The following is a 27,694-nucleotide window of genomic DNA, read 5'->3' on the forward strand; positions in this document are numbered from 1 at the left end:
GGGATGAAATACGCCCCTGATGGGCGATTACGATGGCTCTAATGCTAATCCCGAGGGCATGACGCGTCGCATCGCGTCCCGTCGCCTAGCTTGATGGAAAACTTGTTGCCATATTCACAGTGTCATAATTGCCATCTACGGTGTCCTTTAGAACGGCTTCTCGCGTTGCGTAATCGTATTTAATAACGAGCCGCCACGCGATTACTCCTCGCGCCTACCTCTCGCGATTATTAAACATTTTACGGACGATTTTTAACCGCGCGCCCCAGGACGATAAACTCTGGTTAGAGACGCTCTCTTCTTATTTTTAAACTTATCGCGGGGACAGAAGACGAGCCTCAAGCTTTTTAGTTTCATTTCGTCGACGTTCCTGTTCGATCTTATAGATTGGCATTCATCGAGACGAACGCTGAAGGAGGAAAAGGGAAGCGAAAGGTCAGTAAAAATCCGTTACGTCGCGCCTTCGAGAGAATTAGATTCGTCTTACGGTTAATCGTAAAGTGATTAGACTAGAATTATCACGTAACGAGAAATCGTAGAATTATGCGGTCTATCCATCTGCCTTTGAAGATTGCCTGCTGGAACGATGTTCAAGGTTGCACCTGCATTTTCTTTAGATTTCCAATAGAATTAAGAAAGGCAACTCGACGCAGCCCGATTTGGTCATCCATCGACCGAGCTAAGCTCGTTAAACGATGTATTATTTTTTATATTATTTCTCGTTCTTCTTCTCTGTCGTGATAACTCGTCTCCTGTAATCAAATATATCAGTGGGGCTTGTTGCATCAATTATTTAATTAACCGCGAGCTTTTTTCCCCCCTTAGTTTGTGGGAGCGCGTGGGTGAGGTACGGTTTACGTTTACCGCGTGGCATGAATGACAGAGAGTAAATGTCGTTAAATGGCCGTGGAATCCCGACGAGAAAGGCTGGGCGACTCCGAGCGAAAGATTTATAGGTGAGAAACGAGAGGGTCGCTCCTTACGCGCGTTCGAGTCTCCAAATTTTTCTCTCCTCTGAACTCCCAGCTGCCGAATCGCGGCTGTTAATTATTCTCGCGTAGTCACAGCTTCTTCGCGGAATCGTTTGTAACTTGAATTCTGATCAACTTGATAAGGGAAAATTAAGATTTAATATCGTGACGTTCGTTGAGACTCGAAAAATGCAAATTAACCAGGAATTCTAGTTGATGATTTCACGAGAAACAACGCTTCGGCTTATCTTTTACAAGATCTACATAATCAAAGAGCGTATGACGAGGCTGCATATTAAAAACTAGTTATTAGACGAGCGTCGGCAAGACAAGATAAACGTGGGTGATGCCATTGTCTCCTCGTTCATTTCTTACGGAATCTTACGTGAAAACGTAATTCTCAACGCGATTTCGAAAAAGAAGAATTTGAAAGGATGCAAAGTACGAATCAAAAGGAATTGTCCAATGGATAGGTACGAGAATTACATTGTTCACTCTTGTAGAGTTCAGACGGTTTCATAAAAAGATTTCTAAGTAAACGAAACGTAACGTCGAAAATGAGAGATTTAAAGAAATGGCCAGTGTCGCGATGCGCTGAGAGCAGTGAACATTAGCTAATAAGTGAAATTACTCGTGTATAGGTCAACTGCTCTGTACTCCGTGCGCGTGTAAAAATGATACATCAAAGAGTGACCAAACGCGTTGAGTAATTACTCTTGACTACTTAACGAGGATGTTGCACCGCATTCGTGTTCATTGCGCAATAATTATTTATATTTATACGTCAAACGCTGGAGGGATTAACAAGATTTTACTCTCCTCGCACGAATTTAATGATCCCCAGAACGATTGCGCACGCGGTCTTTCCCAGAAATCGGCCGATCGGTAAATTGGACAATCAGATAAATAAAATGTTCCTTAGACGAAGCCAGTCGGACGGAATTAAAGACGTAACGCGTCGTTACAAGAACGAGTGCGATAAAATTGTAAGACCGATCGATTATAAACGAGGTCTGGCGCGCGGCGGCGGTCGGAGATCATTGCACCGACGGTGAACAATGCCGGGTATGTATGTAGGTATCAGTAATAAAAAAAAAATCATACGTACGGATTGTATTAAAGTGAGGCGACGGTTAAAGAAGATGGGTCAACCTTTCGCCTTGCGGAATTATGTAAGACGCCACGGACTCACTGACCTTTACGGAGGTTCGTTTTCATGGCATGCGGCATTTACGTAATTTACCGATTATGTACCGATGCATTAGAATCATCCTCCTATACATACACCCATGTACACGTACGTACATGTATATACGCGAAAATAGAGTTATCCTGTTCTAACATTTTTCTAATCAATCAAAGCACACGCGTCGACCGTCGGCTTCGTCGTGCACGAGTGAATATGAATCATACGACTCGTGAAAAACCGAAAATTCCGCTATTAATACAACGGATAGAACCATTTGACGAAGACGAGTATGCCACGAGATTGTAAGAAATTGCATCGATAAATACTGTTCTTATCTAATTATTCTGATTTCGCAATTTGAGATATCACGCATATGCTTTCTCTTAACCAAATAATCCGCCAAAAATCCTAAAAATTCACATTGCGCAACGTGTTTGAGGAATTCGCAAATCGAAGGTAAGTACACGAGCTCCGTTTCACTTGTAACAAGTGACAACAGAAACTTGTAACTTAAAGTATTTATATGAATTTCATAACGTGCGTTAATGAACGCCATGCGAGTTATCGCACAATTTATTCTCTTTCTTTCTCTCTCTCTCTCTTGCATTCTCGATTCATTATTAAATTCGACTGGTTACATGACACCGGTGGTAATATTTAATTTCGATTACACGCTAACTGTATATATGTAATACGTAGCCGCAGCTGTCGGGTCCGCTCGCGATGCTCGTTTATTTATATTATTTTACAAATTAATCGTTATATATATTAAACAAATAATATTCAGGCTGAATGAGCAAATTACGTAAATGAACAATTTATGTAAAAACGACAATGTACACTGCTCAGCGACATCTGGATATATATAGGTGCATATGTATAATGAGTACATACAAATACAGATATCTCTCCGCTTCGCATTCTCCGGTAGAAGAATGTAACAACGATAATACTTATTTTCTTATTCTAAATTAAACTATAAATTAATGTTAGCACGAATTATATATGAAAACCATTAACTATTGATTGTAGAATCTTACATTTTAGTTACAGTAATTATATTAGAAGTAGAATCTACGTAATGTTGGAGCCAACAATGCAAACTTTGGCAACGACAAGGATTGTTTTGGCCAGTGGTTCTCCGAGGCGATTGGAAATACTTAAAAAATTGGTAAAGAAAAATGATTATTCCTTATATCAGTAAGGAACGCTCTTTTCTTTAAAGCAATCCAATTAACCTATTCGAGAAACGAGTTTTGCAGAAAGAAATGACGATATTTTATAGCTAGTATAATGCTATTTCAAATACTGGTTTCACTGGCTTCAAAGCAAACTGTGAAAGTTAAAGTTTAAATATAAACATTAACGCATACCGTTTAGATTTAGAACTGCTGTACTTTAAACATTCAAAGCTGTATAAATTTACAATAAATTTCAGCTATAATAAGAGATTGTTTGCACAGGGGTTGAACATAGAGGTGGTCCCTTCGTTGTACGATGAAAATTTAGATAGGTCTCTGTATAAAAACTCAGGGGAGTATGTGCAGGATATAGCCAAATACAAAGTCCAAGAAGTGTACGATAGATTATCCAAGGAAGATACTGCACGACCTAATTTAATAATAGGAGCAGATACCATGGTCACAATGGGAAATATTATTTATGGCAAACCTAAGAATGAGTCTCATGCTTTTGAGATGTTATCAAGGTAAGATCATATCTTCCAGATACAAACTGACCTACGAATCAGGTTTTAAATGGGCATTATACTAATATTAAATTGAATCGATGTTAGTTTAGCTAACAGAGAACACATTGTGTACACTGGGGTTTGTTTGAAGACACCAAACAAGGAAGTGAACTTCTATGAATTGACTAAAGTTAAATTTGGTGATATATCCGAGGAACAGATATGGACTTATATAAAAACAAAGGAACCACTGTAAGTGCACTCTAACAATCTTTCTACATAGTAATAAATATAGACAGTAATATATTATTGTTCTGTTTCATTTAGAGATAAAGCTGGTGGATACGGTGCACAAGGTCTGGGTGGTTGTTTGATTGAAAGAATAGATGGTGATTTTTATACAGTTATGGGAATGCCACTGTACAAGACCGTAAAAAAGTTAAATGAAATGTTTGGTAGCGATTGAATGCATGTAATCACGAGTTCGTAGATTGTATATAAGTTATTTTGTAATAAAAGTCAAGCTTTACTCCAAGACCTGTTCAATACATTCCGATGCTAATTTGTGCACTTACTATTAAACGAAGTAGCGCTTTTAAGAATGTGAGGACACATAATCTTCAATGAAGATTCTTTTACTAAAAATGATGATTATCCTTACATTCACACGTAAAATCATTCAAAATCACAAAATGCCATCATCGACACCGGTACCGGCGTTTGATACATCGAACAGTGAATCAAGTATAGACACAAGGGGTGTGTCAATAAAAAAGCACGTTTGGAAATAAATTGCCTAATCTATCTCGTTACGAAGTATTACAAAATTAATGTCTAACGCTTCAAATGTACGTTGGGACACGTTCAGCGGAATATCTTCGTCGAATGTCAAAGTCCAGTAACAAAAATCGATAACCAACAGATTAGTCATATTTTGTTAGCACACCCAGTCTAGTATATAGCTTGTTCCTGTTGGCTCTTACCATTGCTTTGACAGTTCAGACGGTCGGACCGCTCGTACTGCCAGAGATATTATTTTTGTCATAGTTTTTGTGATGCTTTAACGCGTGCAAAGCCGGACGACAAATTACTTTTCTTCGTTTACTATCTGGATTTTCTAATTTAAAGTGGAAATGGAGGACGTTCTCGAGGAGGTTGTTTCTTCTGACGATTTAAAGGTACGTCCAGCTCTTATCTACTAAAACGTAATTCATTCTTTCGATTATTTGAATATTTATTTCTAACGAAATTTGTAAATCACGTGTAGAGTATCGTTCGAATAACATGTAACTTGTCTTGGACAAGAAAGTTTCGTCTTTCATTATCGAGGTTAAGGCTTGAAAAGATATCAGGAGGTTATGTCGCTTTTACTCAGTTCTTTTTATCAGATTTCAATCTGTTTTCGTTTTAAACTACGATTCTTTAAACAATCTTGTAACAATCCGCTTTGTCGTTTAAATCATTAACATGGTTCGAAATAATGATAGTCAGAAATGTACGAGAAAAGGAATGACGATATTGTTTGAATCGTAGTTATCTACATCGCAGTATGATTCATTCGTTAACCATTGCGTAAGATCGCCTAACAAAAATGCGTGTTTCACTTACGCATGTTCACAGAAATTCGAACGTATTTACAACGAGCAATTACGTTCGGCTCACGTGACACAAAAGGCTCAATTCGAATATGCCTGGTGTTTGGTCAGAAGCAAATATCCAGCGGATATTAGGAAAGGAATAATGCTGTTAGAAGATCTGTATTGTAATCACAGCGACAGCGAAAAGAGAGACTGTCTATACTACCTAGCTATTGGGAATGCTAGAATAAAGGTGAATACTTACTTACGAAGCTCTTACTTGTATGTTTGTAAAAAAATCGAAACGTTAATCAAGTATCGTTTATTGTTGTCTTTTCTAGGAATACACTAAGGCCTTAGCGTACGTACGATCATTCCTACAGGTCGAGCCTGGAAATGACCAAGTACAACACCTGGAGATGCTCATCAAGAAAAAAATGGAAAAAGGTTTTCTTTTTATCGATCACTATTGGTTTAAGCAAATTAAAATCATTGTCTATTCCAGTTCTTGGCTTCCACAATTGGCTTGTAGTAGTATTAGATCGTTTTATTTTCTATTATTCTTCTTCATCGCTATATTCTCTTGGGTCGGGAGTTACTACATTCCGTTCGATTGAGATGCTTCTGATATCGATCTTAATTTCCGTACAAATCGTGCCTTTGAACAAAGTATTTTAAATTGATCCCGAAAGTCTGCATAACTTTCTTCGTGATTTCACATTTTCGAAAGAAATACAAAACGTACCTGTACATACGGTGTACATTCCTTAATAATAATAATACGCGTTTCGCGCGCGTTGTTTTATAGTATTATAACAACGGGTATCTCTGGAAACAGATCTTACGATAGATAATCTCATTGCTCATTATCAAGTACCATTTCGATCTCCTTAGCTAGCTTTCTACTATCCTTTCTCTCTGTACCAATTTTACATGTTTAATAAACGATAGTTCTTCTAAATACGCTCTTTTTAATGCCCGCTACACGATTTTCTCTGCTAGCACGTCTCGTTTCATTTCTCTTGAAGCTATCTTCTCTTTCCCTCCTCGTCACTCGCCAACGAGAGATCGAAAATATTTTTCCAGACAATTAGGAAGGGCTATGTTTATATTTTTTTTTTTTACAGAGGGTCTTTACGGTATGGCGATCGCAGGAGGCGTGATTATCGGTATCGCAAGTATTCTAGGACTGAGCCTCGCGATGGTAAAAAGAAATTAAACCCTCAGTTTGAAAATAAAAGAAAAATGGAAACGTAAAACAGCTTGCGACTATTCTGAAAAAAATAGTTGCAGTCTATGTGTAATTTGTTAATCGAGAGGCGCGTCCAAAGGATTTTGATAAGGAACAAAAATCAGATCGATACTCGCGAATAAATTGAACAAAAAAACTGAGTGCGCGATTCGTGAATTTACATAGAATGTCGAGTTCATTTTTCTACTTCACGAAACTACCGCCTCCCTTCAGGAGGACACAAAGTAGTAGTCGTGCATCATTAAATTTCATCGTATGTGTTCCTATTATAAAAATGAATACGAGTTTTCAATCGAGATTCCGTTTAACGAAACGAGGGCATTCCGTGTGTTCGATGTAGTCGCTGATTTTCTTTACTTTATTTGCTTGTGTATAAACAGTTATTTCCTTGGTTGTACCAAAACTCTAAGCACGTATTAGTAACGAATAATTATGGCTTTTGTACATAAGACGATGAAAATGAATATTGTATAATCCCTTATTTAATGTGTAATTGTACGATTAAATTTTTTGTGGATAAATAAATTTTTTTTCTTCTTTGTTATCTTGGTATCCAGGTTGTATTTCACTTCGATCCTCGTACAAATTTTCATTTATGATTTTCAAGCGGTGGAAGATTTTGAAACGCAGAACGCTTGAAACAGGAATGTCGTACCGAATAATTTATGAATGTAGGAAGAAGCGTGGAGCAATTTATTTGAACACAAGTTTATTTGATAAAACAATCGGGCAAACAGATAAAATCTTGTAGGGTGACAAAAGATCCTCTTATCTTTTTGTATATAGATTTATTTTTTGTAATTATACTTATTTCGATAATCCGTTGATAAAGATTGTTTATGTACAAAATAACTGGAATATCCCTATCAGTTATAATTAATTAATTAATATTTTAGTGACCTACGGTTATGGCCCGGGTGGCTCGCTAAAAACGAGCCTCGTTTGTTTATTCCATCAACGCTAAAACAGCGTTCGTTCTTTTTACCTATCACGTCCCGCATTTCCTTCGACTCCTTCCGTTAAGTTCTGCGCTTTTCTTTAATCATAATTTATTTACATCGCATTCGCCGAAAAAAATTCGACGACGAAGAAGTCAAAGGAAAACCGTGATCAATTTGTTTATTTATACAGTTATTTATAATAGATTCGATAAGTTCTGGGAGAAGTTACAGTTAGTATAGGAATTATAATTATTATATTCGAGTAGAATTAGCAGCATTGGAAAATACTTTTTTTAAGCAGTTTGTTTTTTTAAGGGTGCTTTTTTTTGTTTCAATAATATATTGCTTTGTTAATAAGGCTTCGCTATACGCTTTACAATTTACAATTTTTGTTTAAAAATTGCGTGTTCTCTCGATCGTCTTTTGTTTAAACAAAATCGACTGATCCTCCGATCTACTATAACATACCGAGTTCGTTCGTCTTTGGAACGATTTTCCTTTTTAGGATTTTCTCTTTTTCATTTATTTAATTAATCGAGTTCCGCTTCTTCCGATAATCATCACCTTTTCTTTTTGTAAATGCCGGTGTTTTCGTTTATTTTCATTTTTATTAAACAGAGGCTAACGTTTGTGAAGCCTTGCGAATCCTTTTCTTCCTTTTCGTTTTTCCTGTCTCAAATCATGGAAAAGATTGAGATTCAGAGTTGTGTTCGAAGAATTGAGATTGAACATCGAAGGTCAGCCGTTATTTGCATTAAAAAAAAATTTGTTGGAGTTCCTTTTTCCTAAATAGGATATATGTTAGCAAAATTAAATTATTAATAATGAAAGACTTATATTTCCGACTCCGAATAGCAATCGTTTTCCTCGATCATCTCGATCATGTTTAATTTTGTATCAACAAAAATTAGCTGGCTTCGAAAATTGCAGAGCAACTTTAGAGCTCCAACTGTTTTCTTTTAAGGCAAAGAAGGAACAAGAATCGTGTTTTTTGTGCATAGAATGAGACGGGTTTATATCTCCTAACGATTATTTAGGCGAGTTGATACGTCTGTACGATATATTAGGCATATCTCATGAATAAATAACGCAAGTAGTTTGCGAAACCAATTGTAAACATGGTCTATATTAAAGAATTGTACAGTTTATAAAATCATGACAAAACAATTTAAATAAATAATAAAGAAATCGTTTAAGAGCGAGCTTGTAACGAGCGTGTTAACAGCAAATTAAAGAGTAAAGGAATTGGACTTATTTATCATGTATGCTCGAATTAAGAACAGGATACTTGCATTATTTATTCTTACGAAACGGCCTAATAAAAACGTATAGAATAATATAATTAGATCTCCTTAAAAGTTAGGTAAACGATAGGCCTTAAAAACTATCGGCGTTCCGTTTTTTTCTTTTTTCCCTAATTTTGTACAATTAATTTAATTACTTAACATTGCGATCTTCCTCGATTAATCATTTACTCGACTTCTATTTTATAATTTCGTCGAAGTGTTATCGTTTAGACTGCGTTTGTCATTAACTAGACTGTAGATTTTTATGATTAATTATGGCAAGAATTTATAGGAAACTTTCTTGTAAAAGAAGTACGGCATTTATTTTAAACGATAAGGAAAGGTAAAGGAGAAAAATTCACCTTACAAATGATAAAGGAGTTAATAATTAACATACCCGGATGTACATTATAATAATTAACGATGTCAATAATAAATTATTAATACTAAATTTAAAAATTAATATAATGTCTTAAANGAATTTAGCATAAAAAATCCACAGTTTAATTAATCGAAATCGGTTTTTTCTTTTTCTTATATGCCTGACGACTGACTAGCCTAATTAGTTACTTGTATCGCTTAATCGTTTAATTATTCCATTATTCTTTCTTTCTAGTACGAGACATAGTCACATATTGTAAAATATACAATTTCTTTGTTAATAACAAAGCGATATTCTCTTTCTTCGCTCAGATTTGACAGAGTATCCATAATTTACACAGTTAATTTCTTTATTTAATTACAATCGGTTAATTACACTATAAGCAACCCGTTAACCGGCAATCGTTCAGAGAGTAAAGAAATATGTGATTCATTATGGTTCCCCTCTTTCAATTAAATTGTTTGACGAACGGTTTTCTTTTGATCGCTCTTTCTTTTGACTGGGGATAGAAAAAACTGTTGCCTCGTTCATTATCTTATTTGATGCATTCCTTTTAGGGGAAACAAAAAATACATTTGCCAGTCAATGGGTTAACTCTTTTCCCAATACCTCTTCGATGATCCAGTCACGAATCCGATAAAAATTAGGTGATCTTCTCAACCTTCGTGTTGTTAAGAACGTGTCAACGAAGTTTTTTACATTACCACTGCGTCCAAACAAGCGGAGTTACCTCGCTTAAAAAATAATATCTGATATCGTATATCTAGTGGTGACTTACTCGCTAATCGTAAATTAATTATTCGAATTTTAATTCGAACGTCGAATTAGAATCGTATAGGATATAAGTTTCGAACACGTTTCCAACGGTTTCCTCTCTTTCTCTACTCCGTGTACCACTCTGTACACAGATTTCTCGTTAATGCTTTTCTGACACCGACATAGAAATCGACGTCAACATCTTCTCGTGATTTTGTCAACGCACGTTCGAGATCGAACGTAGAAACGAATTACTTCAATTTACAAATCGTGACAAACGGTATAAAACAGATTTCTGTTCAAATAATGTAAGTAGTATACGTACAGCTGTATAATTATTGTAAAAAATTACAAAAGAAGAATGACCGGCATAAATATAGGTAGTATCGTTCAGCCCTTTACGCCCCTCAATTTGTCACAGTTAATCTTCCGGTAATTTTTTGTTTCGTTTAAATTCAACGAAGCGATCACTTAAACTCGGCCCGTAAATATAATGAATATTCAATTTTGAACGAAATCCAAAAACCGCGAGTGGAAGAAAATGATCAATTTTGCGCTTAATAGTATTTGTCTCTAGGATGTCCGACTAATGGCTGGCTCGCACTACTTACGCGTCGTCCGGCGGTCCTCGGGAGACCCGAACTACTTAGACTTACTTCGAGTCTGATCTGCCTCGGGACGCGAGGGGCCAACAATTTTGGCATTGGAACTGTCTTCCTTATATTTTTAAACAATTTGTGCGAATGTCTTGGCATCGACTTCGTTTCAAATTAAATTTTATGAATCCATCCTAGTATATTTGCTTGTCCTTAGATAATCTGCCGCAATGCCACCGTTCGCGAATCTTATAAGAAATGTATTGAACACTTAAATTTCTTAAACGAAAGGCAATGCGCACTTGAATAACATTAGTTTTGATCGTATACCTATAGCCTTTTCTTTAGACTTCGATTTTATCATCCTAAAGGTAAGTACCTAATCGTAAGTGTTTTATTTTATGTACGTAGAATGCGGGTATCGATACGCTTTTGTTTCAACAGTTTCGTCGAGCGTTAAAATAATTTTTTACCTTCTCCTATTTGCAATAATTAATTCCAATTAATACTAATTTTCTGTTGGAAATGTTACACGGGGAATTTGAACACAAAGTTTGATATTAAAACTTTAAGATCTTATAAAAAAATGTCTAAAATCATTGGTAGTGTTTGAAACACGGATTTGAGCGAACACTGGTTGATAGACAGTGGGAATGTACACGTGTATCGGTTAATCACCGTTCGCGATACACGCGTTTTAGGTATTTTGTTAACGTGTATACCGAGTTCCATCGTAATCAGTCTTCAATTTGATTTATGTAACTCCCGATTCAATTCCATCACGATTTTATTTATCCCGGTGTATCCGCGCTCCGTTTCATTAATTTTCACACCGATTCAGTCGCTCTATTAATTCCCCCCCTTTTTTTATTATTATTACTTATTCGCAGAAGGTTATCGAACTTATTGAATATTATCAATAATAGTCGTATCGGTATTCGATTTTTACAACTTTTTTTCAACAGTTCGTCTCCATCGAGAAACGATACGATCGATAAAGTTTTCAAGATTCAATTCACTCGTTACTCACACTCTATCCTGTTACTGATTTCGTTACCTACTGTCTTTTATTTTCCTTTACGAACACAGTCACCTCGTGCACCGTCGCTAATAGTCCTTCGTTCTATCGTCGAACTCAGTCTTCTATATTCGATCACGATTTTACTCTTATGCAATTTCCACGATCCTCACAGTTCGACTCGAAACGTACCTAACGTCTTCTATTCGCACTCCCCTTCATTTTCATCTTGCACAAAAGTTCCTAAGCATGTTTTTCTTTTAAATAATAATCGAATTAGAACGATCCCTCAACTCCCTTCTCCCCGCACGAATGTCCAAGCTCAGTCTTGATTAGCCATGGTTCGCTATATGTATAGATTCTTTCCTTTATCCCGATTTTTATTAACCCGATCCTTTCAACGTTTCATTGTTTCTCGTTCACCGTCGCCGTCCAATTTCGTTAAGAACCCGTCTTTAAAAACCCTGTCCCCTGACTCTACGTAAACTCAGTCTTTTGATTTTCCAATATCACCTACCGAACCTCACAATTTTCTCATTCGCTTCGTGCTGGCACTTAAAGACTCGAAGACTCGACGACTCGCTCCGTTCTAATGTTTCAATTTGTCCAGGGAGAGCAAACGGATATACGGTTTTGAATCTCGTTTTGCGTTCGAGCTCACTCAGTCTTCTATTCTCTTTCGTTCCTTGCACAATTTTTACAGCTGCTCGCAATTTTTCTGCCCATTTCTCCTCTCGTTTCGCTTTTTCCTCTCGAATTCCGTTTCCGTTTACGATTCTCACGCTCGCGTTTCCATTTCAATTCCAGCCCCGTCGGCTCGCATTACGCCCGATACGTCCCAATCTGGCCGATATCAACCCCATCCCTCATCTCCATCTCCATCTGTCTCTCCCTGTGCTTGTCCACCCTGTCCCTGCTTCTCTCCCTCGACAATCTCTCTTTGTCCCTGGCGAAATGATGATGGTGGTGATACTGATGACTTATGTGACCGTTCATAGGCAGGGTCGGATAGTTCGCGTGCCTCGAGGGCAGCGGCGGCGGCTGATGATCGTTATGGTGGCCGACTTCGTTCTGGCTCCTCGGATCGAAGCTGCCGTCGTTTTGGTTCCTCAGCTCAAAGCTCGATTCGTCATTGCTCGGTATTCGCGAATCGGCCGACGACGTACGTAAATTGAAACTAGAATCGTTGTTCGGAGTCCTAGAATGATTCGGCGTTTTCAGATCCAAGCTGGAATCGTTGTTATGGATTCGGGAACCGAACTTCGAATCGGTCTGCACGCGGGAGTCGACGCTCTGCGATCTCGAACCGAATTTCGAGTCGCCGTGAACTATTCTGGACTCAAAACTCGAGTCGCTCTTCGAGTCACCATGAACTCTGCTGGAATCGAACTTCGAGTCGAAGCTACCGTCGCTGTGCGCTCCTCTGGTATCAAATTTCGAGTCACCGTCTTGCGTCCTGGAATCGAAGCTCGAGTCGTTTTGCATTCTCGCGTTAAACTTCGAATCGGCACCGTTCTGCGTCCTCGAGTCGCAGTGCATTCTGGAATCGCTTCTCATCCTCTCCAACGAATTCTGAAAATCCCTGGAGCCGGTCCGGCGCAGCGAGTAACCGTTGTAATGGCCACCGTAATGGTATCTGCCATTGTCGTCGATCACGTTCAACTGTTTGGTACCGTCCTCGATCCGCAATGGTTTCATACCACCACTGCCGCCGCTACCACCGCTATTACCACCCTCCTCGACGATTCTGCCCGTCGAGTTAACAGGAATCAGTCCCGGACGGCGAACATCCCCGTAAGAACCGAAACCACCCTCCAAAGGGTGGTTACCGTGGGGCAAAAACCATACTCCACCACTGCCGTAATGATGATGACCGTGATTATGGTTCGCCGTCCGAAGTTCTAGCTACAGTTCCGTCACAGGAATCGACTTCACGCCCATGGCGACCTGTTGTTGCTGTTGCTGCTGCTGTTGCTGCTGATGCTGCTGCTGCAGGTTCGGGTTTGGTTGCTGCAGATTCGAGTTCTGATGCTGGTAGTGCGCCAGCTGCCCCGTCTGGCCTTGATGATGATGGTGAGGCGGATGATGATGGTGCGCCGTTCTAACTATGTACTCGTCGTCGGAGAACGTTTTCTGGTACTCGTGCTCCTTCCGCGATATCGCGCGGTTCTTCCATTTGTAGTCTTTCAGGGCATCCCTGACCTTTCTCCTGCATTTGTAATAAACAATCAGTGCCAGTCCGGTCAACAGAGCCAAACCGGTCGCGCAAAGAGTCGCTAACAAAGCTTGTTTCCTGGCGTCGGAAAAGGCGCAACCCAGCTCGTCCCCCGTCATCCCTTTCACGGGTTTCCCCTTCAGTTCCGGAGGTTCGGAACACAGGACCGGACTGGAGTTCCGCGGAACGAGAACTTCCGTCAACCACAGTAAACCGCAATCACAAATTAAAGGGTTTTCGCTCAGGTCCAAACGTTTCAGTTCATTCCAGGCTATCAGCGACTCGGAAAACCCGGTGAACGCGTTGTCCCTTAACATCAAGTGTCTCAAATTAGGTAATCCGGCCAAGGAACCATCTTCCATGGTCGTCAATCGTTTGTTACTGTTCAGAATCAACGTTTCCAGGTTCGCATTGTCCGAGAACGTTCCACGTTCAACCGTGGTCAACAGTTTGGCCGCGGACACGTCCAATTTCTTCAGCTTCGTTAGCCCCTGGAAGGCTCCAGATCTCAGGGTGGTGAAAAAGTTCTGACCCAACGTGAGTTCCTCCAGTCTGGGCAAAACAGCCAGCTGCTTCGTCGGCACTTCCCTCAGTTTGTTCCCGTCCAGCCCCAGAGTCCTCAACGCGTTCAAACCGCGAAAAGCGAAGTCGTTTATGTCGTCCAGACCCGCCCCGGTTATATCCAACACCGTCAATTGTTCCAAACCTTTGAAGGCGTCGTCGGGGATGGAAGAGAAAGCGTTCCAGCCTATGTGCAACTCCGCCAAAGAGTTCAGAGGAGCCAGAGCCGGGGAGGGTATAGTCCTCAGCTGGTTGTCGTCCAGATGGAGCACCCTCAGCGTTCCCAGCTTCTGGAAAGCACCGGGTTCTACCTTCGAGATTCGATTCTTGCCCAGATCCAGCTCCTCCAGCTTTGACAACGACGCGAACAATCCGTTCTTCAGGCTTTCCAAGTAATTGTCGCGTAGATTCAGAACCGTCAACGACTTAAGCCCCTGGAACGTTTTCTCGGTAAGCGCCGAGATCTTGTTGTGTCTCAGGTGCAGTTCGACCAGTTGCTTCTGAGCGTCGAAGCTGCCGTTCGGTATCGTGAACAGATGATTGCTCGACAGATCGACGTTCTTCAGGTCGCCGTAGAATTGAAACGCGGCCGCGTCCACGATTTTTATTCGATTCTCTTTTAGAACTATTCGCTGAATGCTCGGATTCAGAGCGATCGGTATCACGTCCAAATTCGCGCCGATACAGGAGACGAACAGGTTGTCGTCGTCGCAGATGCAACCGTTCGGGCAGATCGCGGCGTTCGATGCGACGAGCAAACACGTCAGGATCAGCGAACGAAGGATCCAAATTGGTATCGTCCTCGAAGTAGGTCTCCCACTCTGAAAAAACGAGAATACAAATTGTTTTTAGTATCACCCACGTAGCAACGACTAAAATGAAATTGCAAAATATCATGACACGTTAATGGACGAAACAACGCGGTGCGTAAAATAAAATATAAACTACATCGAAATAACGAAAACATTGCGAGAGCTTTAAATAATAAAAAATTGTTTAAAAACTCGCTAACATCCTTTTAGCTCCTCGCGGTACAAATTGATTCCCAGCTTAAAAAGGTACACCCTCGTATCCCTTTAACGCGATTCGAAAGTTTCTGGGAAATCGAATTCGTAAAATGGACACACAACTTTCTTTTCCCCCGATCTTTAAGCACTTTAAACTGGAGGTAACCGAGTAAGTACAGGGGTCTCTACTTTTTCTCTTTGGGATCACCGTTCTAAATTCGATTTACGATTTACACTGTTTTCCCGGTATCCAACGCGGTGCCGAGTCGGTGCTACAATTTCGTTACGGATCTACACCCCAATTACGTGTCGCGCAGCGACGAAGCAGCTGAAATAAAGACCGTACGCTTACTTTTCATCGGGACTCGCACGTGTGTAAATATTAAGACGAACCACGGCGCAGTTGGAATTTGAAATTTGGAAGCCCTCCGTCTTAATTACGGGTCGTTACACGGAAACTAATTGCCGCGAGATAACAGAAACGTCTCGACTTATCGTCGTGGCACTAATCATAACCACCAGCCGGGGGATGAAAGGGTTAGCTCGGTGAGGGATAACGTCGCGCAACGTTTCGGCGGCCAACGGCATGGCAGAGCGCTGTTGGAAGGGGCGAGACACGCGTCAGATTTAACTGGATGTAATTAGCGATTACAAATTACCCTTTTGTCCATTAACCCGAGCGCCGCGGCGGCCGGTAGCGATACGGTAAATGAACATTCGCCTCCTACCCTCCACATTCATCCTTCCTACGGTTTCACCTCCGCAGTCGCTCGTCTCTTTAACTTACGGTCCGCTGTTGTTTTTTTTTTTTTTAAAAAAACCTCGAACGCGTTACGTTTCCCTTTGGTAGTTCAACCTGCGGATTTTCGCGCAGCGTGAACCTTTTATCGCGTTTAAAAAAGCGAAAGGGAAAATTGTCCTCTCGTTTTGCAAATAGCTCGACGTAAAGTTCGTATACACAGTACTTTTTTTCTATTTATTATGACGTTTATCTTTTATACCTTTTGTACAATTTTGGTTTCCCACGGATGTGCGACATTCTCAGTAATCATACAATTTCGAGCGTTTCAGAGTTTTAATGAATTAATGTTGTTAAGGATCATGTAATTAATAAATTAGGCCAGGCCATTACACCGCGTCCAAATGCGATTATAATAAATCCTTTCCGCGTCGCGATTGCAAGATTAACTATGCAATTACAAAATGATAGAAAAGGATAAATCGCAAACGGATTAAAGGTGAAGGGGAAGAGGGAGAGGAAAATTGCAATGATCGAATTAAAAAAGTTTCGCAAAACGACGAGCGGGAAGTGGAATGTTGGTTATAAAAACTGGAAAAACGAAAGAGTAAGGGGAAGGAGGGAACGAGAGAGACAATGTATCGCTTTTAACGGTAGAAAACGGATATCTGTACTCTCGTTGTTTTTCATTCGCGGGGAGGGAAAAGAAGCAACGTGCCATTTTCCACCCCTCTAAACCGGCCCTCGAGCCTCCTCCCGTTCCCGTCGAATCCATATCCAACGGGGCTTTTGACTATCGGCCAAAACGTCGATAGACAGTTGGAATACAAACGGGCCGACGATATTGCTATAAAAATACGCGAAGCTTTCCTTCTTTTTACCTCCCACCCCCTTTTATCGCTCTCTTTTCTTCTCCTTTTATCGCGGGGAAAAAAAAAAAAAAAACCGCGTCTCGCTTTACCGTTCATGTTTCCGCATCGTTTTTTACGTTATTATCGGGGAATCGTTTCACGTTAAATCGTCGTTGGGCTTGTTCGGCAAGTTTAACAGAGCTTAATGCACGCAATTTGCGAACAGATTCCAGAAGAGATTTGCTAACGGCGTTTGAGGACGGTACACAGATTTTATGAGATTTGTATCACAGTGTACCAAATGATTTCACCCGCGAAAAGTTTAATTCCCGCACATATTAAAAGTTCCCTGGGGAACGGAAACATCTAAGAGCGATTCCTCCTCGTCTATGGTATCCATCGCGACAGGAAAAACGACTGGATCCTTTTTTCAACCGAACGGAATTGAAAACTTGGAACCCAATTCCGTAGAGAAATACGTTTCGGTGATCGTTGGTTGTTATGGGAGGAATGAAATTCCAGCTGTAGCTATCTCCGTCCACCGATTCCAGAGATGAATGAATCTCGAAAAGAAAAAAAAACAAACAAACGAACCCGATTTTTTTTTTTTTTTTGATTGGACGTTCGGAACGAACCGAAACACGGTCCCCTGTTGCGCGATACGAATTATACTCCCTTTTTTTTCTTTCGTTTTAAAACCGACACGTTCCTTTTTCATCGTGAGACACGATTACTATTGCTTTTGATTATTTGTTTTTGTTGTGCGTTTTCCTGAATTTTTAGGCGACGTATTATCTTATACCGATCGGTCTCGTGCAAATTCGTATTGGTAATAAGAAATGAGAAACAGGAAACAGTTATTTCGCGATCGGCTACCTCGTTTCCCTGTTCCTCTAATTACCTAATTTGTCAGTGGACAAGCATGCCAAATTTGCTTTGAACGATTTAACGGTTAACGAATCCTTTGAAATGTTGGTAGCCGTCGACGCAGCCACCACAGTTTGTTCTCAATCGTGGCGCGCGGCGTTGAATTCGGTTTAATGAAACGTAGAAAGAAAATGTTGATTTAATATGATATTATGCGTTTCGAAATAAAAAGATTTACCTTTCTGAAACGTATTCCGAATACACACAGACAGACACGCGCATCAGAATCCTTTTCCTCTCTTTCCGCGCTCCTTTTTTTTCTGCTTGTCAAAGTGTGACAGAATACCTGACAACAGGATTGTGTATCTCGTCTCTCATGGAAAAAGCGGAAAACCGAGAAGAAACGCGTGTGACGTACAGGAAAAGCGCGTTTTCCACCTTTTGTTACGTTATATCTCTCATTTTCCCTCTTTCCCGCCGGCCGCCTTTTTCCATTTTAAACGCCGCTGTCTCTCCGGTAAACTCTCGTAATTCCGTATCAGCGTTTGTTCTCATTTAGAGATTGACCGAATTTTCGCCTGTTTCAATCCCGCCTATACACTTCGCTCTCCCGCAAACGCGCGCGCGCGCGCACGCCACGAGAGATCCTCCGTAAAGGCTGGTTTTATGAAAAATTATTGTTGGAACGGTAAACAATATTATATGGCTTCGCGGAGCAATGATAACAAATATTTGATGTCGTGTATTTTATGATAAAACGTGATTATCGTCCATTTTCTCCGGGCACGTTTACACCCGGAAGATATGGCGCAAACGTTTTCAGCCAGAGTGCAAACAAATTATTGCTCCGATCCGATTTCTCTCCCTCTCTCTCCTCTTTTTTTCTAAAAAAAAAAAAATAGAACTCAGGTATCCGCGCGCGCATATTCCGAGTCTAAACGTTGGGAACAGAGAAATATTTGTTTCAAATTGAAACAGCATATAAAATATACGAGTAGTTTTTCCAAATTTATTCGCGATTGTACGATTTCTATTTTAAGCGACAAATAAATCAGTATAATTAGGACAAGGGGTGTCGACATATTCTGTGAAGAACAAACGAACGCCTCGCCTCGCATCGTGATGAAATTTTCACGATTTCGCACAGTTTTGCACGATTTTCACAGGCGACAGATTTTGCATTTAATTCGCTAACGGCTGAATTTGCCGCGCGCCGGGAGACGTCGCCGGTTTGAATTCCGTTAATTAAACAAGAATTGGTACGCTAAACAGAACGCGAGAAATGTTTGAAGATTTTCCCTTCGCGCAGCCGTGGTACGTCGTACGGTATTTTTCATCGCGCCGAGTTCCGGAACCGGGAAAACTCGCTCGGTTTCGCAGCACCGTGGAAACCGGAAAACGTTTCCCCAAGTACAAATTTCACGCTCTTACCCAGCGCGATTCCCGGCCATTTTTCTTCGACGAAAGTCGCCGTCGAGTTGTCTCGCTGAATAAACTGTTAAATAGTGCAATCTAAGGTAACGACCGATGGGCGAGATGACAAAGGAACTGTCACGGATGAAAGTAGCAAGTTCGACGCGACGGGGGCAACTTTAAACCAACCTCCGCAAATAATTGCGGATCTTATTCAGAGACATTTGCTAAAGGCGTTGATTAGACACGAATTCGATGTTTACACGAGAACGGGACAAGTCAAACAAGCTTTTTCCCGTTGGCAAAGATTCCCTAGAATCGAGACTTTTCATCTGACTGTTTATATTTGAATAAGAAGACTGCGCCGCATTTGAGTAAGAGAACGCAAAAATTACATTCTTCGGCGAAGGTAAAACTATCTTCTCGTTGTTACACTTGCTGCAATTAGTATAGGATATCATTTATAGTGAATCGTAAACAGTGCTAACCAGCAGGAAACGTTTAATAGAATATATAAAACGAAAAGAGGCGAGTGTTAAGTATATCGTTTGCGATTATTGTGAAAGTAGAAGCAGGGGTAAATGCATTTGAAACATAATTAAAAAGGATAATTGTTAATGTATTATTAAAAGCAAGCCGGATAAGGGAGAAGCGTGAAAAGTACAATAAGAGGAAAATGAAAGTCGATAAAAGGACGGGGAAAATAAGATCGAAGGCGTCGATTAAACGAGTTTTCGATTAAACGGTCCGCGTGATTCGATTATTCCGGCTCGAAATCGGATTACAGACTGTTAAAGAGATTTTACAGGGCCTCGCCGCCGCGCCGAGACGGGGACAAGTCGGGTTTTAGAAGAACGGAACAACTAATTACGGCTAATTACTCGGCCTCACCCTTTTATCCAATTGTAACCGTCGATCGTTTGTCGTACTCCAAGTTCTTAGTTCTATTTCTTACATTTCCTCAGTATATACACCAAAAAACGATGATAAGAAACAGTCACACTCACGTGTCGTCGATCAAAAGGCGATGGACAATTTTTAATTAACGAGAAACTAAAAATTTCATCTCGTTTGTTGTATCGTTTTTTAATTAATTATTATCGACGGTCGAACGAATCCTGGCTTCGGTAAATTGTTTAAAGTGGACCTTTTTAGTCCTTTCATTTGATAAACAATGGACCGAATAAAATTTCACGATGGAAGAATCGATAAAGGGATGATAGATCTGAGTTTCCGCTTTATTGATAATATATATATATAATATTTATATGCAACGTATACGTGAACTGAAACCGGTAAATGAAATATCTTATTGACCTGATTTTCTCCCTTCAAAGTAACTTTTCCGAGCTTTTCATTGGGGCTTCGGCATTTTAATTTCTTGTTGGAAACCCGATGCAGACGTATTCCACTTTAATTATGATATTTCACCGATCCATAAATACAGCAAACAGAATTGATATTGGTCATTTAATTACTTCGCTCGTATCACTGAATGATTAAATAACATTTTCGTTGTACATGCAACATTTCAGAATGTTTAGCAAATTAGATTAATAATAGTTTAAATTAATAAACAGATTTAAAGAGGATTGTTTTAATTAGAATTGAATATTATTATTAAATTAAAATTGTAATAAAATAACGAGTATAAAAATAACTGGCTTCCAATACCCAAATAACGGAGAGAGGAAAGTAAACTTAGCCGTCAATTCCTCGTTACAGAGATGATTTAAATAAATAAAAGGACAATCTGCTTTGAAACGAGTGAATCGGTAGAATTACGGGTCGCAGATTCTGCTTCAGTGATAATTTGAAAGAACGGTAAATAGAGGGTAAACGAGAGGAGAAGATACAAAAATGGAAAAGACTGCGCGGAATAATTGAAAACAGGGAGGCGAGTGACTAGTCTTCGACTTTTCATTATGCCACCATTTGTTCGCGTGGTCTCGCGTGGAAAAGCTTTCATTAATTTCCACGGATAAGGGGTGGTAAAGCACTTGACCCGTTAGCGTTAAACCACCAACTCCTTTCTCTCTCTCTTTCTCCAGCGTGTGTTTCTGAATCCGTGGATTCGCAAATTGCAGCGTTCGTTCGACTCATTAAACGCAAACGAGGTGTGAAAGAGTTACGCGGACGCTGCCATCTTGGCTCCACAATTTTTTCACGCGAAATACCCTCGAACACTGGCGTCGTCGCGTTCCCGAATATGCCGCGCGACTCGCATTTCTAATGCCAACAATCGGTAATTGCTTCGCGTTGTTCTGACGAAATCGGATCACCGAGCTGAAAATTATACTCGACCGTAATAGAAGAGTATTATTTTTGAACTGCATGTACCAATAATTATATTACCCGGTGTTCTAACATACGAGGGGAACATCGTTAAGTGACGCGAATTCAGGTGACAACAATTATAGATTACTTTTAAATATAGCAGAAGGGTGCAGGTTCTGAGTGGTACAGGTCAATAATTATGTGGAGTTCTTCCAAATAGTCGAAGAAGAACAGTACAAATCGATGATCACAGAGCTGTACATCGGGTCACGGTTAAAACCGTGGTGTTTCATCTAATTGAATTAGCAACGAAGGTTCCAAGTTTTTCAGATCTCGCTCACAGGGACGGATCTTTGTTACGCAGCTCGGCGGTCCTTCTAATTTCCCAAAATGCGACGGAACGTTTGCCGCGTTGTCTCGTTTACACGTAACTATCAATTCCTCTTTCTCTGATGATTTTCTCCCTTCAAAGTAACTTTTCCGAGCTTTTCATTGGGGCTTCGGCATTTTAATTTCTTGTTGGAAACCCGATGCAGACGTATTCCACTTTAATTATGATATTTCACCGATCCATAAATACAGCAAACAGAATTGATATTGGTCATTTAATTACTTCGCTCGTATCACTGAATGATTAAATAACATTTTCGTTGTACATGCAACATTTCAGAATGTTTAGCAAATTAGATTAATAATAGTTTAAATTAATAAACAGATTTAAAGAGGATTGTTTTAATTAGAATTGAATATTATTATTAAATTAAAATTGTAATAAAATAACGAGTATAAAAATAACTGGCTTCCAATACCCAAATAACGGAGAGAGGAAAGTAAACTTAGCCGTCAATTCCTCGTTACAGAGATGATTTAAATAAATAAAAGGACAATCTGCTTTGAAACGAGTGAATCGGTAGAATTACGGGTCGCAGATTCTGCTTCAGTGATAATTTGAAAGAACGGTAAATAGAGGGTAAACGAGAGGAGAAGATACAAAAATGGAAAAGACTGCGCGGAATAATTGAAAACAGGGAGGCGAGTGACTAGTCTTCGACTTTTCATTATGCCACCATTTGTTCGCGTGGTCTCGCGTGGAAAAGCTTTCATTAATTTCCACGGATAAGGGGTGGTAAAGCACTTGACCCGTTAGCGTTAAACCACCAACTCCTTTCTCTCTCTCTTTCTCCAGCGTGTGTTTCTGAATCCGTGGATTCGCAAATTGCAGCGTTCGTTCGACTCATTAAACGCAAACGAGGTGTGAAAGAGTTACGCGGACGCTGCCATCTTGGCTCCACAATTTTTTCACGCGAAATACCCTCGAACACTGGCGTCGTCGCGTTCCCGAATATGCCGCGCGACTCGCATTTCTAATGCCAACAATCGGTAATTGCTTCGCGTTGTTCTGACGAAATCGGATCACCGAGCTGAAAATTATACTCGACCGTAATAGAAGAGTATTATTTTTGAACTGCATGTACCAATAATTATATTACCCGGTGTTCTAACATACGAGGGGAACATCGTTAAGTGACGCGAATTCAGGTGACAACAATTATAGATTACTTTTAAATATAGCAGAAGGGTGCAGGTTCTGAGTGGTACAGGTCAATAATTATGTGGAGTTCTTCCAAATAGTCGAAGAAGAACAGTACAAATCGATGATCACAGAGCTGTACATCGGGTCACGGTTAAAACCGTGGTGTTTCATCTAATTGAATTAGCAACGAAGGTTCCAAGTTTTTCAGATCTCGCTCACAGGGACGGATCTTTGTTACGCAGCTCGGCGGTCCTTCTAATTTCCCAAAATGCGACGGAACGTTTGCCGCGTTGTCTCGTTTACACGTAACTATCAATTCCTCTTTCTCTGCCGCTTCCTCCATCCACCGCTTTCTGTTCCAATCGGCAATTTCAACCGCGAATCGGACCAGAATTCGCTCAACTTTCCCGATCGAAAGTCAATAATTGCACGATAGGCAGAGAGAACGAGAGAGAGAGAGAGAGAGAGAGAGGATGGGAGAGAGAGAAGGAGAATGAGTTTGAACTCGATTCGTATGTAATCGTGTAATTCGTACGATGAGTCGAGCTTTTATAGCTTTATCCTCGTTATTAACACGTTTTCTGGTGGAGTAACAATCCCGTTCACTGGATCGAAACAATTATTATCTCCCGTGTTGCGAATATGCATTTCGTTTAGAAATTGATTTTAAATACGTGTCCGTTTCATTTATATGTATACATATTATATATACATATTCCTTTTGTTCCCCCGTAATTACATGTGTACCACAGTTTTTTAAACGCTTTATTATTTTACATTAGTTCCTCAAATTTCATTACGTTTCGAACGAACTACGTTTCGTTATGATTGATGACACGTGATAATAATTGACGAGCGAGGACCTTATCGCGAGCAATCTGTGACAACTTAATCTACCTCCCACCGATCTCGAACACGTGCGTCGGTTTATAAATTAATGTCACGCGCACTTCCGTTCGGTTCCAGTCTCTAATACGTAACAAATAAAGCACAAAAAATGAAATTCACGATTAATCTCTAGAATTTGACCGGAATCGTGCGCCTTGTTCTAAATTCTTGTGGAAAAGGTCAGGTTTTGACTGACAGATACGGGCAAGTACGGTGTATAAAATGAAACGCAAACTCGGAGGAGAGGGTATATTAAAGATAAGAAGTTTAATAGATCGCGTTCGAGAGATATGAAGCTCGTTGGCCAGTCACGTACGACGAAAAATTAGCGGAAAGCAAGCCGAAACCCTGCCAAGCCATAATTGATAATGGAGGAGATTGGACTCTTAAGTAAAGAACGTAACGGCCCTCCGAATGCGACTTCGATCTACGTTAGATCGCTCACTAATGGATCCGGAGACAATTTCGTGTTTTCTTATTTTCCGGTTGAAATTCTAGTTCAGATATCGGTGTATATCGTACGCATACAGAGAGACGTCTCCGTGCGAAAGGCAGGAAGGAACCGTATCGAATCATTTTTTGATCCCCTATTAATTCCCGGGTACACGAAACACGGAGTTAGCAAACTGAGAACGTCTTTACGGCTCGTAAAATATTCCTTCTTCCTATTTTTTTTCAAAGGCCAAGGAAAATTATCGTGGCACCGAGGATAAAAGCTACGTAAGTATAATGCAAACAGAAGGGGGACCCCGTTGTGGGGCGGCGCGGCGGTACGGTGGCCCCCCTAGGGACGGGCCTGCGTGTCTGGAAAGTTGAACGGAAAATAAACGAGAGCTTTCGACGTTATGTAGGTTGAGGGAACGAGGTTAAGTTCGTCGGATAGCCCGAATACAGAGGGAAATTTATGCCGCGGACTATGTGGACTTTTCCCGGGGAAAATTGATGCCCGGGAAACCCGGTGAAATTCACCCTTCAAACGAGACCCACGGAGCTCGATCGTAGTAGAATCGAATGGTAATTTGTCTCTCGGAACCGAGTCCGTCTCGCTATTTTTAATAATTCATCCACATTCCCGTTATTCAGCGAACAATTCCTCTTTTATGTACCGACGGGACTAAATTAAGAATGCGAATCATTTATCGATGCGCGAATCCTCAAACTGCCTTATACCACGTACATTACGAAAACCAATCCTACTGTTAGGAAACTGAATAAATGAAACAATTAAATTTTTCATTTAATTACAGTTAATTGCAATGAATTGTAAAACGGGTAAATTGCGATTAATAAATGAATAGAAAAAGGTCTCGGTGTTTCTATTCTATGCGCATGGCTCTGGATCAATCCTGGGGGTGGCTACTTAAAATCAGTGGTTACCTTCTCTTAGATGAAATATCCAGTACTATCATCCATAAATAAAGAGAACTTTGTTCTTTCAGTTCAAAGTTATCTGGGATCATGTTTTATCAAGAAATACAAGAAGAACGGCTTCGATAGCTCCAAGAAATGGAAGAACAAGAGGACGACTCGACGCATAGTTAATAAGTACACGTATTACTGTGATTGCAAATTTCCCTCTTTTTCGACGTTTAAGTAAACATACATAAGTTAACTTAAAAGTTTTCCTATTTGGTGTACGTAATAGCTTGTAATTGCTTTGCGTATGCGGTGTGCGTTCCCAAAAATTCCACTCTACAACGAATTCAACTTCATTCTTCTCTCCCATCCATTTCAATCAATCAATTTTGCTCGCGTTTAGTATATCAGCGCTGCGAATAGTAGTTTAACAGTCAGATTTTGCTTGGGTATTTGTGGGATAAACTGTAGTTCTGGTCAACCAATTGACTAGAGTTTGGGTCCTGTATCTTGGACGGCCTATCTTTTGTCGTATGGAACGGTAATCTGTTCTTTCTAAAAGCGCTGTGCTTATGCATCGCGGAACGACTTGCAGTGATTATTACAGATATAGTCATTCTCGTGCAGGGCTACTTGACTCAAACACTGGCTATGTAAGCAAAATCTGACATTCTGCCTTATCTTTTTATTTTCATATCAATTATGTAATATTCGGAATTTATATTAGTGTTAATAAAATTTTGAGCTTTGCTTGCAATCGTATAAAATCTTAATTTCCTCCACGTCAAAGTTCCAAAGTCTCAGCTTTTACCACGTGAAGAACTACAGATTAGTTTAGAATTTATGTATTTTAAATTGTACTTTGATCTTTCAATAATTTGAAGTATATACTAATGAATATTACTTGATTCAATTTCACTTGAATAAAAGTCGGCTGGATTTTAATTAGTAAATGACTGGAAACAAATCTTGGCATTTTTATTTTACGACCCTTAACCAAATTACCAATTGCGAGGATGGGTACTTGAGATCGAGAGTTATCACCTTTTAATCCTCACCTCAATAATTTAATGTATACACCAATAAATATTACATTGAACGAAGGAAAATAAGTGATTGAATAAAATGATGAGATGAAACTTGGCTCGTTTAGGTAAACGGGCTCCCTCTTTATAAAAGAGCATGTCTGTTGTTCTTCAATATTCCAATTGCTAAAATTTAAGTTTAATCCAGTACTATTCATGAAGAATAGCATGGAATCAGCCTTCATTTTTTGTATCGACATATCAACAGTCGTACGTGAGACGGTAAGTCGTATTCATCTCGTTTGTGCAACGTGCTAAAACTCTGTTCTATTGACGAGTAACGCGAGAAATACGAATTAAAATTGTCCTGCTCCTAGCATTAGGAGACTAGTCCGTTTCCAGTTTTAATCCATACGTAACGAGTTTATTATCCCGTTCGGAGCGAGTGGGTGGATCGCGTTTTTCAGGAATTTTCACCCGCGTCCCGTGGACGGAATTTCGGTATGGTTGACGCGCGTTATCGGATCAGCAACGTGTCAGGACGAATATATACGTTATTATCCGCGAGAAGCGTAATCGGCCGGGCGGAAACTCGACGAGAAATAAACCGGAGAGCCGTGAAATGGATCCGGGGGTCAAGTTTTCGGTTGTATCGAAATTCACGCTCAGGTGGCAACTGATTACGTTGGAAATTTTTTGGAAAATTCGTCGATCACAGGAACGTTCGATTCGACATAGAAATTACAATTTTCGCATTTCATTTAAACGTTACTAATCAGGATAGATAACTAACGTAACGTCGAACGACGTAAAAGTCGATATTCTTCGTTTTTGACTAACGAACTTTACCGTAAATAGAAGTTCTATCATTACGGTGAAAGTTCCATAATTTCCTGGTAACTTCAGGTTTAATTTAAGAATTTAATTAAAAATTGCTCCTGATGGGTCTGCTACTGCTACTTTCGTTTATCCGTGTTACTCGGTTTTTATCGATTTTCGGCGGACCCTTGATAAAAAGCAAATATCTCTCAGTCGGTGGAACAGCCTTTGAATTAAAGCTAAAAACGTAAAGTACTTTTTTCTCGGTTCATTCCAAACTTCTCCCATGTGAAAAAGTCATCGAAACAATCAGCGAAAAGTAGATTTAATAAGAACTTTTCGTTGTCCACAGTTTTTGTCATTTGGTTAAAAGAGTGGCGTGTAACTGTCCTCGAGCCGGAAGAGTATTATTTTTAGTTGAACGTCGATCTGTCGTAAAATCGTCGCCGCGACGACGCGCGGCGTTAAACGAATAACAAATGGG

The 27,694-nt window shown here is 39.9% G+C and overlaps 4 protein-coding genes across 10 annotated transcripts in view; 2 read left to right on the forward strand and 2 right to left on the reverse strand.

Moving 5' to 3' along the window:
- Positions 1–460: 460 nt before the first annotated feature.
- LOC108632706 (maf-like protein Athe_1300) lies at positions 461–4,385 on the forward strand. 5 transcript variants are annotated; one of them, XM_018037437.2, is made up of 5 exons: positions 461–956; positions 3,208–3,331; positions 3,624–3,868; positions 3,956–4,102; positions 4,178–4,385. In XM_018037437.2, exons 1-5 carry the CDS (start codon positions 901–903, stop codon positions 4,314–4,316), a joined length of 711 nt encoding a protein of 236 aa, XP_017892926.2. In that variant the 5' UTR covers positions 461–900; the 3' UTR covers positions 4,317–4,385. The 5 variants fall into 5 exon arrangements, with proteins under 5 accessions (XP_017892926.2, XP_026666457.1, XP_026666458.1 ...); XM_026810656.1 differs by lacking the exon at positions 461–956 and adding an exon at positions 994–1,444 and having other exon boundaries at positions 4,178–4,316; XM_026810657.1 differs by lacking the exon at positions 461–956 and adding an exon at positions 2,207–2,616 and having other exon boundaries at positions 4,178–4,316.
- A 448-nt stretch (positions 4,386–4,833) lies between these two features.
- On the forward strand, positions 4,834–26,106 carry Fis1 (Mitochondrial fission 1 protein). 2 transcript variants are annotated; one of them, XM_026810660.1, is made up of 4 exons: positions 4,834–5,028; positions 5,471–5,680; positions 5,769–5,874; positions 25,450–26,106. In XM_026810660.1, exons 1-4 carry the CDS (start codon positions 4,984–4,986, stop codon positions 25,605–25,607), a joined length of 519 nt encoding a protein of 172 aa, XP_026666461.1. In that variant the 5' UTR covers positions 4,834–4,983; the 3' UTR covers positions 25,608–26,106. The 2 variants fall into 2 exon arrangements, with proteins under 2 accessions (XP_026666461.1, XP_017892918.1); XM_018037429.2 differs by lacking the exon at positions 25,450–26,106 and adding an exon at positions 6,555–7,231 and having other exon boundaries at positions 4,840–5,028.
- Positions 9,620–13,380, reverse strand: LOC113463822 (uncharacterized). Its single transcript, XM_026810654.1, has one exon. The coding sequence runs from the start codon at positions 13,354–13,356 to the stop codon at positions 12,481–12,483; it is 876 nt and encodes a 291-aa protein (XP_026666455.1). The 5' UTR covers positions 13,357–13,380; the 3' UTR covers positions 9,620–12,480.
- LOC108632696 (insulin-like growth factor-binding protein complex acid labile subunit) overlaps positions 13,539–27,694 on the reverse strand; it is a 58,416-nt gene continuing 44,260 nt past the window's right edge. For both annotated transcript variants that reach the window (XM_026810653.1, XM_018037422.2), the window contains one exon: positions 13,539–15,255. In XM_026810653.1, the coding sequence (XP_026666454.1) occupies positions 13,564–15,255 (1,692 nt within the window). In that variant the 3' untranslated portion in view covers positions 13,539–13,563. The remainder of the gene's footprint in view (positions 15,256–27,694) is intronic.

The sequence above is a fragment of the Ceratina calcarata genome, unplaced genomic scaffold (assembly GCF_001652005.2).
Source record: "Ceratina calcarata isolate Rehan_Ccalc_2016 unplaced genomic scaffold, ASM165200v1 scaffold165.2, whole genome shotgun sequence".
NCBI classification, from domain to species: domain Eukaryota; kingdom Metazoa; phylum Arthropoda; class Insecta; order Hymenoptera; family Apidae; genus Ceratina; species Ceratina calcarata.